Genomic DNA, 17798 nt, shown 5'->3' with positions numbered 1-17798 from the left:
TAACCTCTCCAGTGCTTAGAACAGTGCTTTGCACATAGTAAGTGCTTAATAAATGCCATCATTATTATTGTTATTATTGTAACCTCCCCAGTGCTTTGCACATAGTAAGCGCTTAATAAATGCCATTATTATGATTATTATTATATAATGCCAGCCCTCAGTTTACCTTCCTCCCCTCGCCGTTGTCCCCCTTGCCCCTGTTCCCCCTCACCCCTACCCTGGCAGTGAGTGCTGTTGAGTCTCTTGTAGCCAGCTGGGCAGTCAGTCCCCAGATCTCCCCGCACGGGCCCCGACTTCTGGACACCCGTGTCTGTGGGGAGAGAGAGAGGGAGGGGTACAGGACTAAAGATGGTACAGAGAGGGCAGACGGGGCATGAGAGGCTGGGAAGGGGCAGGGAGGAGGGGCTGTCCCCAAGAATTTGGGGGTACAAGGGGTTGGGCAGAGGTGCCAGGGACCAGCAAGTTGAGGGTCAGTTGGAGAGGTCAGGGACAAGGGGGCCGTGAGGACGGGAACCCTGTGGGGAGGTTGGAAGGGGGTTCATCATCATCATCATCAATCGTATTTATTGAGCGCTTACTATGTGCAGAGCACTGGACTAAGCGCTTGGGAAGTCCAAATTGGCAACATCTAGAGACAGTCCCTACCCAACAGTGGGCTCACAGTCTAAAAGGGGGAGACAGAGAACAAAACCAAACATACTAACAAAATAAAATAAATAGATATGTACAAATAAAATAGAGTAAAAAAATATGTACAAACATATATACATATATACAGGTGCTGTGGGGAAGGGAAGGAGGTAAGGTGGGGGGGATGGAGAGGGGGACGAGGGGGAAAGGAAGGAAGGGGCTCAGTCTGGGAAGGCCTCCTGGAGGAGGTGAGCTCTCAGCAGGGCCTTGAAGGGAGGAAGAGAGCTAGGGTTCAGGGAGCGTGGGAAGAGGCCGGGAGACTCACACTGCAGCTGGGGACACTTGTGGCACTTGTTGTGACCCCAGGCGGTGCCGACGCTCCCGCAGCAGTCCTCGTGTTTGGTGAGCCCCGGGAGGGGGTTGCTGCCACACTGCTCCCCCAGACAGGGCCAGAGCTCAGGGATTACCGCCGCCACATCCTGCCCTCCTCCTCCTCCAAGGCCCCAAGGGAGCCCACGTTTCCCACCCCTCCCCAGGCCCCTCTGTCCTCTCCTCCCTGTCGAGCCGCCCTTCGGTTCCCCAGTCTTGGGGGGAAAGGCGGCTGAGGCTGAGGAGGAGAGGTGCAGGGGGTCAGAGTTGGGATGGGGGTCGGGAGAGGCCAAGTCTGGGTTGGGGCCAGCTAGGATGAGGGGTTCGGGGGTGAGGGTCAGAGATCAAGGTGAGACGGCTGAGGGAGGGGTCAGCGATGGGGGGAAAAGGATTAGGGGTTAGGCAGAGGGGTCAGAGAGCAGGGTGGGAAGATGGGGGTCAGGCCCAAGGGTCAGGGGCCAGAGAAGGTTAAGTGGTGAGGTTCGGGCCGAGAGGTGACGGGCCAGGGCGGGAGGATGGCGGCCGGGCCGAGAGGTCGGGGACCCGGGTGGGAGGTTGGGGGGGTCTGGTCTAGAGATCGCGGACCGGGGCGGGAAGACGGAGGTCGGGCCGAGAGGCCGGGGACTAGGCCGAGGGGCTGGGAGTGAGGCCGTACTCACCGCCTGCTTTGGCAGCGTGTCTTGGAAGCAGCGGCCCAGGGGCTTCTGGGTGGGGGGCCGGGGGGGCTTGGGGTGCGGGAGGAGGTGCTGGGGGGGCGCGGGGCCCTCGGCGCTCAGCCCCTCGATCCGGTGCACCTGGACCGAGGCCTCCGGGGGGTGATGCACCCTCACGTTCACCAGGGGTGGTGGGGCCTGCACTGAGGACCGGCCACGCGGTGGGGGATCAGGGCCGCCGGCCCTCCCACCCCCGAGCCCCTCGTGCCCGAGACCCCGCCCTCCTGATCCCCCAACCCTCTAGAGCATCACTCTCCAGCCCCACTCTCCCGCCCGTCTCTGCCAGTATCTCTGCCTGGCACCCGGTGGATCTCTCTGCCCGTCTCTCTGTCACGGCCTGCGTCTCCCTGGCGGGACCGCTGTCCCTGGCATCCCAAGCGTTCTCTGTGTCCGTCTCCGGGTCTCTCCCGTTACCTTCGGCCGAGAGTTGCCCAGGCCCCAGGGGCACCAGGAAGGCGGCGTGGTGGGCCGGGGGCGGCTCCCCGGGGCCCGGAGGGTCGGCGATGACTTGGACGGCGTAGATGGCGTGCTTGCTGGCCACGGGCTCGCCCTCCGCTGCCGGGGGCGGGGGGCCGCCCAGCGTCCCAGCCCGGCCTGTCCCCAGGCCCGCCGGCACCTGGCAGAAGCGACCGGTGAAGTCCGGGGGGCAGAGGCAGTGGTTGCGGGAGGAGCACTGGCCCCCATTCATGCATGGCAGGGGGCACACCACTGCAGGGAAAAGGAGGGGCGGGGAGGACGAAGGACTTAGGGGGACTCTCCGCCAACCCCCCACAGTCCCAGCCAGTGCTCCTCGTCCATCCCTAGCCCTGACACTTTCCTTCCCTCCCTCTCCTCCAGCCCCTTCCTCCTCTCTCCTCTCCTTCCCTTTCTCTCCCTCAGCCCCTTCCTCCTCTCCCTCTGTCCCCTTCTTCCCTCTCTCTCCCTCTGTCCACCCCCCTTTTTTCCTCTTCCTCTCCTCCTTCCCTCCCTCCCCTCAGCCCCTTCCTTCTTCTCTCTCCTTCCCTTTCTCTCCCTCAGCCCCTTCCTCCTTTCCTCCTCTCCCTCTGTCCCCTTCTTCCCTCTCTCTCCCTCTGTCCACCCCCCTTTTCTCCTCTTCCTCTCCTCCTTCCCTCCCTCCCCCTCAGCCCCTTCCTCCTTCTCTCCTCTCCTTCCCTTTTTCTCCCTCAGCCCTTTCCTCCTTTCCTCCTCTCCCTCTGTCCCCTTCTTCCCTCTCTCTCCCTCTGCCCACCCCACTTTTTCTCCTCTTCCTCTCCCCCTTCCCTCCCTCCCCCTCAGCCCCTTCCTCCTTTGCTCCTCTGCTTCCCTCTCTCCCTAAGCCCCTTCCTCATTTTTTCCTCTCCTGCTCTTCCTTCCTCAGAGCCTCCCTCCTTTTCTCCCCCTTTCTCTCCTTCCCTCTCTCTCCCTCCCTTTTTCCCTCTCTTTCCCTCTCTCTCCCTCAGCGCTTCCCTCATGTTCCCTCTCCCTCTCCTCTCCTCCTTCCCTTCGTGGGAACCCCTTCTTCGTGGGAGGAAGGGAAGTTATGTTGCCAACGTGTACTTCCCCAGCACTTAGTCCAGTGCTCTGCACACAGTAAGCTCTCAATAAATACGATTGATTGATTCCCTCTCTCTCCCTCAGCGCTTCCCTCATGTTTTCCTTTCCCTCCCAGTCCCACTACTTTCCTGACACCTGATTCGAAGTAAAGGAGTGTCTGGCCTTGGGCCCAGCCCTTTGGCCCTCTCCTCCTTTCCTTCCCGAAGTTCCAGGAAACAGGGCTGGGAGGGAGGGGTGCAGGAAGGAGGGCTCCTGGGAGGTGAGTCCGGTCTCACCATCCATGGGAAGGCCACGGTCACCCTGCCCAGCCTCTCCCCTCCCATCTCCCCTCTGGAGTAAACCCTGGCTGCTGAATCAATCAATCAATCAATCAATCAATCAATCATATTTATTGAGCGCTTACTGTGTGCAGAGCACTGTACTGAGCGCTTGGGAAATACAAGTCGGCAACACATAGAGACAGTCCCTACCCAACAGCGGGCTCACAGTCTAGAAGACCCCGGGCGGGCTCTAGAGCCCCTGGGCCAACAGAAGCAGGGCTGGAGCGCTTAGTACAGTGCTCTGCACACAGTAAGCGCTCAGTAGAAGCCCTCAGAGAAGCAGCGTGGCTCAGTGGAAAGAGCCCGGGCTTTGGGGCCAGAGGTCACAGGTTCGAATTCTATCTATTCTATTTTATTTTGTTAATATGTTCTGTTTTGTTCTCTGTCTCCCCCTTCTAGACTGTGAGCCCGCTGTCGGGTAGGGACCGGCTCTATATGTTGCCAACTTGGACTTCCCAAGCGCTTAGTCCAGTGCTCTGCACACAGTAAGCGCTCAATAAATACGATTGATTGATTGATTGATCGATTGAGCGCTTACTGTGTGCAGAGCTAAGCGCTTGGGAAGTAGGGAAGCAGCGTGGCTCAGCGGAAAGAGCCCGGGCTTTGAAGTCAGAGGTCATCGGTTCAAATCCCGGCTCTGCCGCTTGTCAGCTGTGTGACTTTGGGCAAGTCGCTTTACTTCTCTGGGCCTCAGTTACCTCCTCTGTAAAAGTGGGATGAAGACTGTGAGCCCCACGTGGGACAACCTGATCACCTTGCAAATTCCCCAGCACTTAGAACAGTGCTTTGCACATTGTAAGCGCTTAATAAATGCCATCATTATTATTATTATTAGTACTCAAATCCTGACTCTACCCCAAGACTGCTGTGTGACCTTGGGCAAGTCACTTCACTTCTCTGGGCCTCAGTTACCTCCTCTGGAAAATGGGGATGAAGACTGTGAGCCCGACGTGGGACAACCTGATCACCTTGTAAATTCCCCAGCGCTTAGAACAGTGCTTTGCACATAGTAAGTGCTTAATAAATGCCATCATTATTATTATTATTATTATTATTATTCGAATCCCGACTCTACCGCATGTCTGCTGTGTGACCTTGGGCAAGTCACTTCACTTCTCTGGGCCTCAGTTACCTCCTCTGGAAAATGGGGATGAAGACTGTGAGCCCCACGTGGGACAACCTGATCACCTTGTAAATTCCCCAGCGCTTAGAACAGTGCTTTGCACATAGTAAGCACTTAATAAATGCCATTATTATTATTATTCGAATCCTGACTCTACCACATGTCTGCTGTGTGATCTTGGGCAAGTCACTTCACTTCTCTGGGCCTCAGTTACCGCATCTGGAAAATGGGGATTAAGACTGAGCCCCACGTGGGAAAATCTGATCACCTTGTAAATTCCCCAGCGCTTAGAACAGTGCTTTGCACATAGTAAGCGCTTAATAAATGCCATTATTATTATTATTATTATTCGAATCCCGACTCTACCGCATGTCTGCTGTGTGACCTTGGGCAAGTCACTTCACTTCTCTGGGCCTCAGTTACCTCCTCTGGAAAATGGGGATGAAGACTGTGAGCCCCACGTGGGACAACCTGATCACCTTGTAAATTCCCCAGAGCTTAGAACAGTGCTTTGCACATAGTAAGCTCTTAATAAATGCCATTATTATTATTATTATTCGAATCCCGACTCTACCGCATGTCTGCTGTGTGACCTTGGGCAAGTCACTTCACTTCTCTGGGCCTCAGTTACCTCCTCTGGAAAATGGGGATGAAGACTGTGAGCCCCGCGTGGGACAACCTGATCACCTTGTAAATTCCCCAGCGCTTAGAACAGTGCTTTGCACATAGTAAGCGCTTAATAAATGCCATCATCATTATTATTATTCGAATCCCGACTCTACCGCATGTCTGCTGTGTGACCTTGGGCAAGTCACTTCACTTCTCTGGGCCTCAGTTACCTCATCTTTTAGACTGTGAGCCCTTTTAGACTGTGAGCCCACTGTTGGGTAGGGACCGTCTCTATACGTTGCCAACTTGGACTTCCCAAGCGCTTAGTACAGTGCTCTGCACACAGTAAGCGCTCAATAAATACGATTGATGATGATGATGATGATCTGGAAAATGGGGATGAAGACTGGGAGCCCCACGTGACGCAACTCGATCACCTTGTATCCCCCCCAGCGCTTAGGACAGTGCTCTGCACATAGTAAGCGCTTAACAAATGCCATTATTATTATTATTATTATTTAATAGAGATGATTGAATGAATGGAGAGGAGTGAGGGGCGAGGCGAGGAAGGGCACAGCAGTCCTTGGCCTCTCTGTTTCCCCTTGGTGAGTCACCGAGCATGACCAGGCCGTGCCCGCCCGCAGTCCCTGGCACTGTGCCGCGGGGATGTGGGCAGCGCAGACAGAGACAGCATTCCCGGCAGGAAGCCTGGAACCCGGACAAAGCCAGAGATATTCCCGCTCCCGCTCGCCCGCACACTCCGAATGCACATACGCTCACACGGACACACGTGCATGGAGTCACATGCACACACATAATAATAATAATAATAATAATGATGGCATTTGTTAAGCGCTTACTATGTGCAGAGCACTGTTCTAAGCACTGGGGGGGATACAAGGTGGTCAAGTTGTCCCACGTGGGGGCTCACAGTCTTCATCCCCATTTTCCAGATGAGGGAACTGAGGCTCAGAGAAGTGAAGTGACTTGCCCAAGGTCAATCAATCAATCAATCAATCAATCAATCGTATTTATTGAGCACTTACTATGTGCAGAGCACTGTACTAAGCGCTTGGGAAGTACAAATTGGCATCACATAGAGACAGTCCCTACCCAACAGTGGGCTCACAGTCTAAAAGGGGGAGACAGAGAACAGAACCAAACATACCAACAAAATAAAATAAGTAGGATAGAAATGTACAAGTAAAATAAATAAATAAATAAATAGAGTAATAAATATGTACAACCATATATACATATATACAGGTGCTGTGGGGAAGGGAAGGAGGTAAGACGGGGGGATGGAGAGGGGGACGAGGGGGAGAGGAAAGAAGGGGCTCAGTCTGGGAAGGTCACACAGCAGACATGTGGCGGAGCCGGGATTCGAACCCACGACCTCTGACTCCAAAGCCCTGGCTCCTTCCACTGAGCCACGCTGCTTCTCTATTCGCAGACTCACATGCACACATAGACCGAAACACACAGACCACCTATATACACCTGGGCATTCATTCATTCAGTCGCATTTATTGAGCGCTTACTGTGTGCAGAGCACTGGACTAAGCGCTCAATAAATTCATTCATTCATTCAATCGTATTTATTGAGCGCTTACCGTGTGCAGAGCACTGTACTGAGCGCTTGGGAAGTACAAGTCGGTAACATATAGAGACGGTCCCTACCCAACAGCGGGCTCACAGTCTAGAAGGGGGAGTCGGACAACAAAGCAAAACAAGTAGACAGGTGTCAATACCATCAGAATAAACAGAATTATGGCTTTATACACATCATTGATAAAATAGAGTAATAAATATGTACAAATAGAGTAATAAATATGTACAAATGGAGTAATAAATATGTACAAATATATACAAGTGCTGTGGAGAGGGGAAGGGGGTAGGGCAGAGGGAGGGTGGACGGTCCCTATCCAACAGTGTGCTCATTTAATGAGCGCTTACTGTGTGCAGAGCACTGTACTAAGCGCTTGGGAAGTACAAGTTGGCAACATATAGAGGCGGTCCGTATCCAACAGTGAGCTCATTTAATGAGCGCTTACTGTGTGCAGAGCACTGTACTAAGCGCTTGGGAAGTACAAGTTGGCAACATATAGAGGCGGTCCCTATCCAACAGTGGGCTCATTTAATGAGCGCTTACTGTGTGCAGAGCACTGTACTAAGCGCTTGGGAAGTACAAGTTGGCAATGTATAGAGACGGTCCCTACCCAACAGCGGGCTCACAGTCTAGAATCAATAAATACGATTGAATGAATAATAATAATAATAATAACAATAATAATAATTATTATTATTATTATAATGATAGTATTTGTTAAGGTTTGAAGAAGGAGGGGGAGAGTCACTGTGCCCACCCTCCATCGGCCCCCAACCTGCTCCACTGAGGGCCACGGTGCTGTCGACGTGCGGACTCACACATGCTCCCCTGCATGAACACTCACACAAACATACATCTGGACGCACAAGCAGTCTCATGTGTAATCATCATCAATCGTATTTATTGAGCGCTTACTATGTGCAGAGCACTGTACTAAGCGCTTGGGAAGTACAAATTGGCAACATATAGAGACAGTCCGTACCCAACAGTGGGCTCACAGTCTATAATACAATGATGGCATCTATTAAACGCTTACTATGTGCCCCTCTCCATCTCCCCATCTTACCTCCTTCCCTTCCCCACAGCACCTGTATATATGTATATATGTCTGTACATATTTATTACTCTATTTATTTTACTTCTACATATCTATTCTATGTATTTTATTTTGTTAGTATGTTTGGTTTTGTTCTCTGTCTCCCCTTTTTAGACTGTGAGCCCACTGTTGGGTAGGGACTGTCTCTGTATGTTGCCATCTTGTACTTCCCAAGCGCTTAGTCCAGTGCTCTGCACACAGTAAGCGCTCAATAAATATGATTGATTGATTGATTGATTGATGTGCAAAGCACTGTTCTAAGCGCTGGGGAGGTTACAAGGTGATCAGGTTGTCCCACAGGGGGTTCGCAGTCTTCATCCCCATTTTACAGAGGAGGTAAATGAGGCCCAGAGAAGTTAAGTGACTTGCCCAAAGTCACACAGCTGACAGTTGGCGGAGCAGGGATTTGAACCCATGACCTCAGACCCCGAAGCCCATGTTCTTTCCACTGAGCTACGCTGCTGTGTACATACACCTGGGAACATATATGAGAAGCAGCGTGGCTCAGTGGAAAGAGCCCGGGCTTTGGAGTCAGAGGTCATGGGTTCAAATCCCGGCTCCGCCACTTGTCAGCTGTGTGACTTTGGGCAAGTTACTTCACTTCTCTGTGCCTCAGTTCCCTCATCTGTAAAATGGGGATTAAGTCTGTGAGCCCCACGTGGGACAACCTAATCACCTTGTATCCTCCCCAGCGCTTAGAACAGTGCTTTGCACATAGTAAGTGCTTAATAAATGCCATCATTACATATAATAACAATAATAATAATAACCAACCACTATTCTAAGCACTGGAGTAGATACAAGGTGATTAGGTTGTCCCACGTGGGGCTCACAGACTTAATCCCCATTTTACAGATGAGGGAACTGAGGCACAGAGAATTTTAGTGCCTTGCCCAAGGTCACACAGCAGACATGTGGTGGAGCTAGGATTTGAACTCAGGTCTTTTGACTCCCAAGCCCGTGCTCCATCCACTAGGCCACACTGCTTCACTCTGTATGGATTCAGCGTGGCTCAGTGGAAAGAGCCCGGGCTTTGGAGTCAGAGGTCATGGGTTCGAATTCCAGCTCTGCCACTTTTCAGCTGTGTGACCTTGGGCACGTCACTTCACTTCTCCGTGCCTCAGTTCCCTCATCCGTAAAATGGGGATTGACTGTGAGCCCCCCCGTGGGACAACCTGATCACCTTGTAACCTCCCCAGCGCTTAGAACAGTGCTTTGCACATAGTAAGCGCTTAATAAATGCATTATTATTATTATTATTATTATCATTCACACATACACACATTCAGACACACTGACTCACACAAACACACGTCTGGACACGTGCACAGACTCAAACATATGCCCGGCCTCTTATGATAGTAATCATATTTAGTGTCTACCATTTACCAAACTCTGTAATAAATCCTGGGGAATAGCACTCAGATTAAAATCAGACAATAGTAATAATAATAATGGCATTTATTATTATTATTATTAATAATAATAATGATGGCATTTGTTAAGCGCTTACTATGTGCAAAGGACTGTTCTATGCGCTGGGGGGGATACAGGGTGATCAGGTTGTCCCACGTGGGGCTCACAGTCTTAATCCCCATTTTTACAGATGAGGTAACTGAGGCTCAGAGAAGTGAAGTGACTTGCCCAAGGTCACACAGCAGACTTGTGGTGGAGCCGGGATTCGAACCCGTGACCTCTGACTCCAAAGCCCGGGCTCTTTCCACTGAGCCACGCTGCTTAAGCGCTTACTATGTGCCAAGCACTGTTCTCAGCGCTGGGGAGGTTACAAGGTGATCAGGTTGTCCCACGGGGGGGCTCACAGTCTTCATCCCCATTTTCCAGATGAGGGAACTGAGGCCCAGAGAAGTGACTTGCCCAAAGTCACACAGCTGACAATTGGTGGAGCCGGGATTCGAACCCATGACCTCTGACTCCAAAACCCGGGCTCTTTCCACTGAGCCATGCTGCTTCTCCAAAGGTCCCTGGCCCTCAAGGAGTTCACAGTCTAAGAACACAGGATGTAGAATGGCGGCAGACACTCAAGAAAGGTGAAATATTGTCAAGTATTGGGGGTTCAGTGGTAGAATTCTCACCCGCCACGCGGGAGGCCCGGGTTCGAATTCCGGCCAATGCAAAGAGTATTTTGTGACTCCGCTCCTTTAGAGAAGCAGCGTGGCTCAGTGGAAAGAGCCTGGGCTTTGGAGTCAGAAGTCAAGGGTTCGAATCCCGGCTCCGCCAATTGTCAGCTGAGTGGCTTTGGGCAAGTCACTTCGCTTCTCTGGGCCTCAGTGACCTCATCCGTAAAATGGGGATTAAGACTGTGAGCCCCACGTGGGACAACCTGAGCAACTTGTAACCTCCCCAGCACTTAGAACAGTGCCTTGCACATAGTAAGCGCTTAGTAAATGCCATTATTATTATAAGCGCTTAGTACAGTGCTCTGCACACAGTAAGTGCTCAATAAATACGATTGATTGATTGAAATAAAAAAATCAGAAAGCTATCCAAAGACAAGAATAAAAATACGACAGGAGTCACAGTTTCATGTTCCTCACAGTCCAGGCGGGGCTCTACAGCGTTCTGCACTCAGACTCACACATACATACATTATTATTATTATGGTATTTGCTAAGCACTTACTATGTGCCAGGAATAATAATAATAATGATGGCATTTATTAAGCGCCTACTACGTGCAAAGCACTGTTCTAAGCGCTGGGGAGGTTACAAGGTGATCAGGTTGTCCCCCGGGGGGCTCACAATCTTCATCCCCATTTTACAGATGAGGGAACTGAGGCCCAGAGAAGTGAAGTGACTTGCCCAAAGTCACACAGTTGACAGTTGGCAGAGCCGGGATTTGAACCCATGACCTCTACTCCAAAGCCCGGGCTCTTTCCACTGAGCCCCGCTGCTTCTCTGGGGTGGGATAAACTGGAACTGGGAACTGGGGTGGATACAAACAACTCCGGTTGGACACAATCCCTGTCCCATGTGGGACTCACAGTCTCAATCCCCATTTTACAGATGAGGGAACTGAGGCCTAGGGAAGTGAAGTGGCTCGTCCGAGGTCACACAGCAGACAAGGGGCAGAGCCTGGATTAGAACTCATGACTTCTGACTCCAAGACTCATGCTCTATTCGTTCATTCATTCAATCGTATTTATTGAGCGCTTACTGTGTGCAGAGCACTGTACTAAGCGCTTGGGAAGTACAAGTTGGCAACATATAGAGACGGTCCCTACCCAACGGCGGGCTCACAGTCTAGACGTATACACACAAATACACATGCACAGACTGAAATACACACACCCAAGCACATGCACAGATATACTGTGAGCCGACTGTTGGGTAGGGACTGTCTCCATATGTTGCCGACTTGTACTTCCCAAGCGCTTAGTACAGTGCTCTGCACACAGTAAGCGCTCAATAAATACGATTGATGATGATGATGATGATATACACACACCCAGACTCATACATACATACACAAACCTAGACATGCACACACTCACATATACCCATGCACAGACTGATACATACATGCATACATATGTACATGAGCCCGTCGTTGAGTAGGGACCGTCTCTGTATGTTGCCGACTTGTACTTTCCAAGCGCTTAGTACAGTGCTCTGCACACAGTAAGCGCTCAATAAATATGATTGAGTGAATATGTACATGAATATATGCCTTTCCCCAGACACACACCCAGATTCACACACACACACACACACACACACACAATGATGATGATGATGGTATTTGTTAAGCGCTTACTATGTGCAAAGCACTGGGGAGGTTACCCCAGCGCTAAGAACAGTGCTTTGCACATAGTAAGCGCTTAACAAATGCCATCATCATTGTTATTATTATTACTACAAGGTGATCAGGTTGCCCCACGGGAGGGCTCACAGTTTTAATCCCCATTTTCCAGATGAGGGAACTGAGGCCCAGAGAAGTGAAGTGACTTGCCCAAAGTCACCCAGCTGACAGTTGGCAGAGCCGGGATTTGAACCCATGACCTCTGACTCCAAAGCCCGGGCTCTTTTCCACTGAGCCACGCTGCTTCACATACACGCACACACCCAGACACACATACATACAAACCCGACACACCGGCACAGATTCACATGTACCCACGCACAGATTGGCACATGCATACATTTATCCAGACCACCATGCACAGATTCACATTCACACACACACACACACACTGATGATGATGGTATTTGTTAAGCGCTTATTATGTGCAAAGCACTGTTCTAAGCACTGGGGAGGTTACCCCAGCGCTAAGAACAGTGCTTTGCACATAGTAAGCGCTTAACAAATGCCATCATCATCATTATTATTATTATTATTACTACAAGGTGATCCGGTTGCCCCACGGGGGGGCTCACAATTTTAATCCCCATTTTCCAGATGAGGGAACTGAGGCCCGGAGAAGTGAAGTGGCTTGCCCAAAGTCACCCAGCTGACAGTTGGCGGAGCCGGGATTTGAACCCATGACCTCTGACTCCAAAGCCCGGGCTCTTTTCCACTGAGCCACGCTGCTTCACATACACGCACACACCCAGACACACATACATACAAACCCGACACACCTGCACAGATTCACATGTACCCACACACAGATTGGCACATGCATACATTTATCCAGACCGCCATGCACAGATTCTCACACACGCACACACACACACACACTGATGATGATGATGATGGTATTTGTTAAGCGCTTACTATGTGCAAAGCACTGTTCTTAGCACTGGGGTAACCTCCCCAGTGCTTAGAACAGTGCTTTGCACATAGTAAGCGCTTAACAAATGCCATCATCATCATTATTATTGTTACAAGGTGATCAGGTTGTCCCATGTGGGGGCTCACAATTTTAATCCCCATTTTCCAGATGAGGGAACTGAGGCCCGGAGAAGTGAAGTGACTTGCCCAAAGTCACCCAGCTGACAGTTTGCGGAGCCGGGATTTGAACCCATGACGTCTGACTCCAAAGCCCGGGCTCCTTCCACTGAGCCACGCTGCTTCACAAACACGCACACACCCAGACACACATACATACAAACCCGACACACCTGCACAGATTCACATGTACCCACACACAGATTGGCACATGCATACATTTATCCAGACCGCATGCACAGATTCACAGACACACACACACACACACACACACTTTCATGTACACACTTAAACACCAATGCCCAGACTGACCTACACCATGACACAACCCATACAAAGGCTCACACACAGCTACGCACAGATTCATACATGCAACAGCTGGACACACACAGCCTCACAGTACAGACACACACACACTGATGCACATACCCAACGTGGGACAACCTGAGAAGCAGCGTGGCTCAGTGGAAAGAGCCCGGGGTCGTGGGTTCAAATCCTGGCTCCGCCAATTGCCAGCTGTGTGACTTTGGGCAAGTCACTTCACTTCTCTCATCTGGAAAATGGGGACTAAGACTGTGAGCTCCCCGTGGGACAACCTGATCACCTTGTAACCTCCCCAGCGTTTTGAACAGTGCTTGGCACATAGTAAGCGCTTAATAAATGCCATCATTATTATTATTATTACCCAGGCACACACACACAGAGTCACATCCACACACGCACACACCTGTACACCCATCTATTTCTTCTGATGACTCGACCCCCGTCCACATGTTTTGTTTCGTCGTCCGTCTCCCCCTTCTATCATCATCATCATCAATCGTATTTATTGAGCGCTTACTGCGTGCAGAGCACTGTACTAAGCGCTTGGGAAGTCCAAGTTGGCAACATCTAGAGACGGTCCCTACCCAACAGTGGGCTCACAGTCTAAAGCCGAGCCCGTTGCTGGGGAGGGCCCGTCTCTAGATGTTGCCGACTTGGACTTCCCAAGCGCTTAGTCCAGTGCTCCGCACACAGTAAGCGCTCAATAAATACGATGGAATGAATGAATGAATTCACACAAACACAGAGCGACTCCCAAGAGCTGGGAAGGAGTGGGAGAGTCACGGCCCAGCAGCGACTAGGGGAAAGTGGGCACAGTCCGGTTGAGGGGAGTCCAGATATCAAAGAGGGATCTTGGGAAAAGTGGAAAGGAGGAAAAGGGGGACTGGTGCATCCCAGGGGCTTGGCCCAAACTGAGGTTAATTATCCCACTAAAGGGATAATTTAGACTGGGACCACAGCCCAGGGGGGTAATTATTGGTCAGGGACAGGACAGGGAAACCTGCCCCCCTCCCACCCCACCCCCGCAAAACTTCACAGAGAGAGCACTGGTCCTTTTCGGGAAGCAGCACGGCTCAGTGGAAAGAGCCTGGGCTTTGGAGTCAAAGGTCATGAGTTCAAATCCCAGCTCCGTCAATTGTCAGCTGGGTGACTTTGGGCAAGTCCTTCCTCTCCCCCTCGTCCACCCTCCATCCCCCCATCTTACCTCCTTCCCTTCCCCACAGCACCTGTATATATGCTTGTACATATTTATTACTCTATTTATTTATTTTACTTGTGCATATCTATTCTATTTATTTTATTTTGTTAGTAGGTTTGGTTTTGTTCTCTGTCTCCCCCTTTTAGACTGTGAGCCCACTGTTGGGTAGGGACTGTCTCTATATGTTGCCAACTTGGACTTCCCAAGCGCTTAGTACAGTGCTCTTGCACACAGTAAGCGCTCAATAAAAACGATTGATGATGATGACTTCACTTCTCTGGGTCTCAGTGACCTCATCTGTAAAACGGGGATTAAGACTGTGAGCCTCCCGTGGGACAACCTGATCACCTTGTTACCTCCCCAGCGCTTAGGACAGTGCTTTGCGCATAAATGGCATTATTATTATTATTATGTCAGGGCATGGGGAGGGGGATCTGGGGCTGGCTGGGAGAGTGGGGTGGGGGCAGTGGCAGCCTGGAGGGTCTCTCACCCAATACGCCCCCCCAAAGGGCCCGACCCCATCACCGCGGGGAGAAGGTGGGCAAGGAGGCAGGGGGTCGGAGAGGTCTCTGAGCAGGCCAGGAGGCGGGGGGCTCAACGTGAGGAGGGGGTGTCAATAATAATAATAATAATAATAATAATAATGGCATTTGTTGAGCGCTTACTATGTGCAAAGCACTGTTCTAAGCGCTGGGGGGGATACAAGGCGATCAGGTTGTCCCACGTGGGGCTCACAGTCTTAACCCCCGTTTTACAGATGAGGGAAGTAAGGCTCAGAGAAGTGAAGTGACTTGCCCAAGGTCACCCAGCAGACATGTGGCAGAGCCGGGATTCGAACCCATGGCCTCTGACTCCAAAGCCCGGGCTCTTTCCACTGAGCCACGCTGCCAGCACAGCACAACCCGTCCACTTCGTTCCTCTAATGCTAACCTTCTCACTGTACCTCAATCTCATCTATCTCACCCACATCCTACGCCCTCCCTCCTCATTTCAGACAGATAATTGCTCTCTCCCACTTCAAAGCCTTATTGAAGGCAAATCTCCTTCAAGAAACCTTCCCTAACGTCCCAGGAGCCCCATCCCAAGCTCCCTCCACCTGACTACTCCCTCCGCCCTCCCGCACTTTGGGCAGGATGCCCCCGGCGCCCCCAGCCCGCCCCCCATCCCCGGCCCTACTGCTCCTATCCCAAGCCCTTCCAGCTCACAGTCTTCCCGCATCCCGCTTCTCCACTCCCCGGCTCCCCTTCCTGCCCTAGGAGTCCTGCTCCTCCCTCACCTCCTCGGCTCCTCTCCCTGCCCTGGAAGTCCTGCCCTTCTCCACCCTCTCAGTTCCCCTCCCTGCCCTGAAAGTCCTGCCCTTCTCCACCCTCTCAGTTCTCCTCCCTGCCCTTCCCCACCCCCTCAGGTCCCCTCCCTGTCCCCTGAGCCTCACTCCCTCACCCCCTCAGTTCCTCTCCCTGCCCTGCAAGTCCTGCCCTTCCCTCACCCCCTCAGTTCCCCTCCCTGCCCTTCTCCCCCCGCTCAGCTCCCCTCCCTGCCCCATGAGCCCTGCTCCCTCACCCCCTCAGCTCCCCTCCCTGCCCCCTGAGCCCTGCTCCCTCACCCCCTCAGCCTCAGCTCCCCTCCCTGCCCTAAGAGTCCTGCCCTTTCCCACCCCCTGAGCTCCCCTCCCTGCCCCCTGAGCCCTGCTCCTCCCTTACTCAGCTCCCCTCCCTGCCCTAAGAGTCCTGCTCTTCCCTCACCCTTTCAACTGCCCTCCCTGTCCCAGGAACCCCACTCCCTCACCCGCTCAGCTCCCCTCCCTGCCCTAAGAGTCCTACCCTTCCCCACCCTCTCAGCCCCCCCTCCCTGCCCCCTGAGCCCTGCTCCCTCACTCCCTCAGCTCCCCTCCCTGCCCCAAGAGTCCTGCTCTTCCCTCACCCTTTCAACTGCCCTCGCTGTCCCAGGAACCCCACTCCCTCACCCCCTCATCTCCCCTCCCTGTCCTAAGAGTCCTACTTTTCCCTCACCCTTTCAACTGCCCTCCCTGTCCCAGGAACCCCACTCCCTCACCCCCTCAGTTCCTCTCCTTGTCCTAAGAGTCCTGCTCTTCCCCCACCCTCTCAACTGCCCTCTCTGTCCCAGGAACCCCACTCCCTCAGCCCCTCAGCTCCCCTTCCTACCCTTCCCCACCCCCTCAGCTCCCCTCCCTGTCCCATGAGGCTGGCTCCCTCACCCCTCAACTCCCTTCCCAATTCCAGAGCCCTGCTCCCTCACCCCCTCAGGTCCCCTCCCTGCCCTGGGAGTTCTGCCCTTCCGTCACCCCCTCAGTTCCCCTTCCTGCCCTTCCCCACCCCCTCAGCTCCCCTCCCTGTCCCACGAGCCCCACTCTCTCACCCCCTCAGCTCTCTCCCTGCCCAGGAAGTCCTGCCCTGGAAGCCCTCCCCTTCCCCACCCCCTCAGCTCCCCTCCCTGCCCCATGCGCCCCACTCCCTCACTCCCTCAGTTCCCCTCCCTGCCCTGGAAGTCCTGCCCTTCCCTCACCCCCACAGTTCCCCTCCCTACCCTGGGAGTCCTGCCCTTCCCTCACCCCCTCAGCTCCCCTCCCTGTCCCATGAGCCCTACTCCCTCACTCCCTCAGCTCCCCTCCCTGCCCTGGAAGTCCTGCCCTTCCCTCACCCCCTCAGTTTCCCTCCTTCCCCTTCCCCACCCCTCAGCTCTCCTCCCTGTCCCATGAGCCTCACTCCTTCACCTCCTCTCCCTGCCCTGGAAGTCCTGCCCTTCCCTCACCCCCTCAGCTCCCCTCCCTGCCCTTCCCTCACCCCCTCAGCACCCCTCCCTGCCCCCAGGAGCACCGCCCCTTCCCCCAGCAGCCTTGCCACACCACAGGGCCTGACCCCCTCACTGCCAGGAGAGGTGGGCAGGGCAGGACAGGTGTTGGGGTGCGAGAGCCCCCCAGGGCCCGGGTCCCCAGAGCCCCCAGCCTCACCCACTCGGAAGCCGGAGCCAGTGAGGGTGTCCGCGCTGTGCCCATTCTCTCCGATCAGGGTCATGTTGCTGCCCTGCTGGCAGCTGTCCCGGCACTGCCCCTTCAGGCATGTCCTCTTGCAGATGACGGGGGCGAAGACCACCTTAAAGCGCTCCCGAGCCAGGGCGCCCCCCGCCCCGGCCCCCGGTCCCCCGACCCCGGCCGGGCCCCCCGACCCGCCCCTGTTCAGCCCCGCCACCAACACCAGCACCAGCAGGCCCGAGGCGGGCATCGAGGCGGGCATCGAGGGGGGCATGAAGGGCACGGGCCCGCCGAGGCACCACCGGCACATGGGCCGGAGCCAGGGAGCGCGAGGGGGCCGGGGGCTGGGGGACGACGACCCAGGAAACCGGGCCAAA

At 53.4% G+C, this 17798-nt stretch overlaps 1 protein-coding gene across 1 annotated transcript in view; it reads right to left on the bottom strand.

Annotated features, from left to right (window-relative positions):
- LTBP3 (latent transforming growth factor beta binding protein 3) overlaps window positions 1–17550 on the bottom strand; it is an 84880-nt gene extending 67330 nt beyond the window's left edge. The window contains exons 1-5 of the mRNA XM_038764089.1: window positions 17401–17550; window positions 2127–2420; window positions 1659–1855; window positions 956–1061; window positions 218–310 (exon numbers count right to left, since the gene is read on the bottom strand). Of these exons, the coding sequence (XP_038620017.1) occupies window positions 218–310; window positions 956–1061; window positions 1659–1855; window positions 2127–2420; window positions 17401–17464 (754 nt within the window). The 5' untranslated portion in view covers window positions 17465–17550. The remainder of the gene's footprint in view (window positions 1–217; window positions 311–955; window positions 1062–1658; window positions 1856–2126; window positions 2421–17400) is intronic.
- Window positions 17551–17798: the final 248 nt, after the last annotated feature.

Source organism: Tachyglossus aculeatus, chromosome 22 (assembly GCF_015852505.1).
Source record: "Tachyglossus aculeatus isolate mTacAcu1 chromosome 22, mTacAcu1.pri, whole genome shotgun sequence".
In the NCBI taxonomy this organism is placed as follows: Eukaryota; Metazoa; Chordata; class Mammalia; order Monotremata; family Tachyglossidae; genus Tachyglossus; species Tachyglossus aculeatus.
Note: the sequence above shows the minus strand (reverse complement) of the source record. Positions and strands in the feature narration are given on the sequence as shown.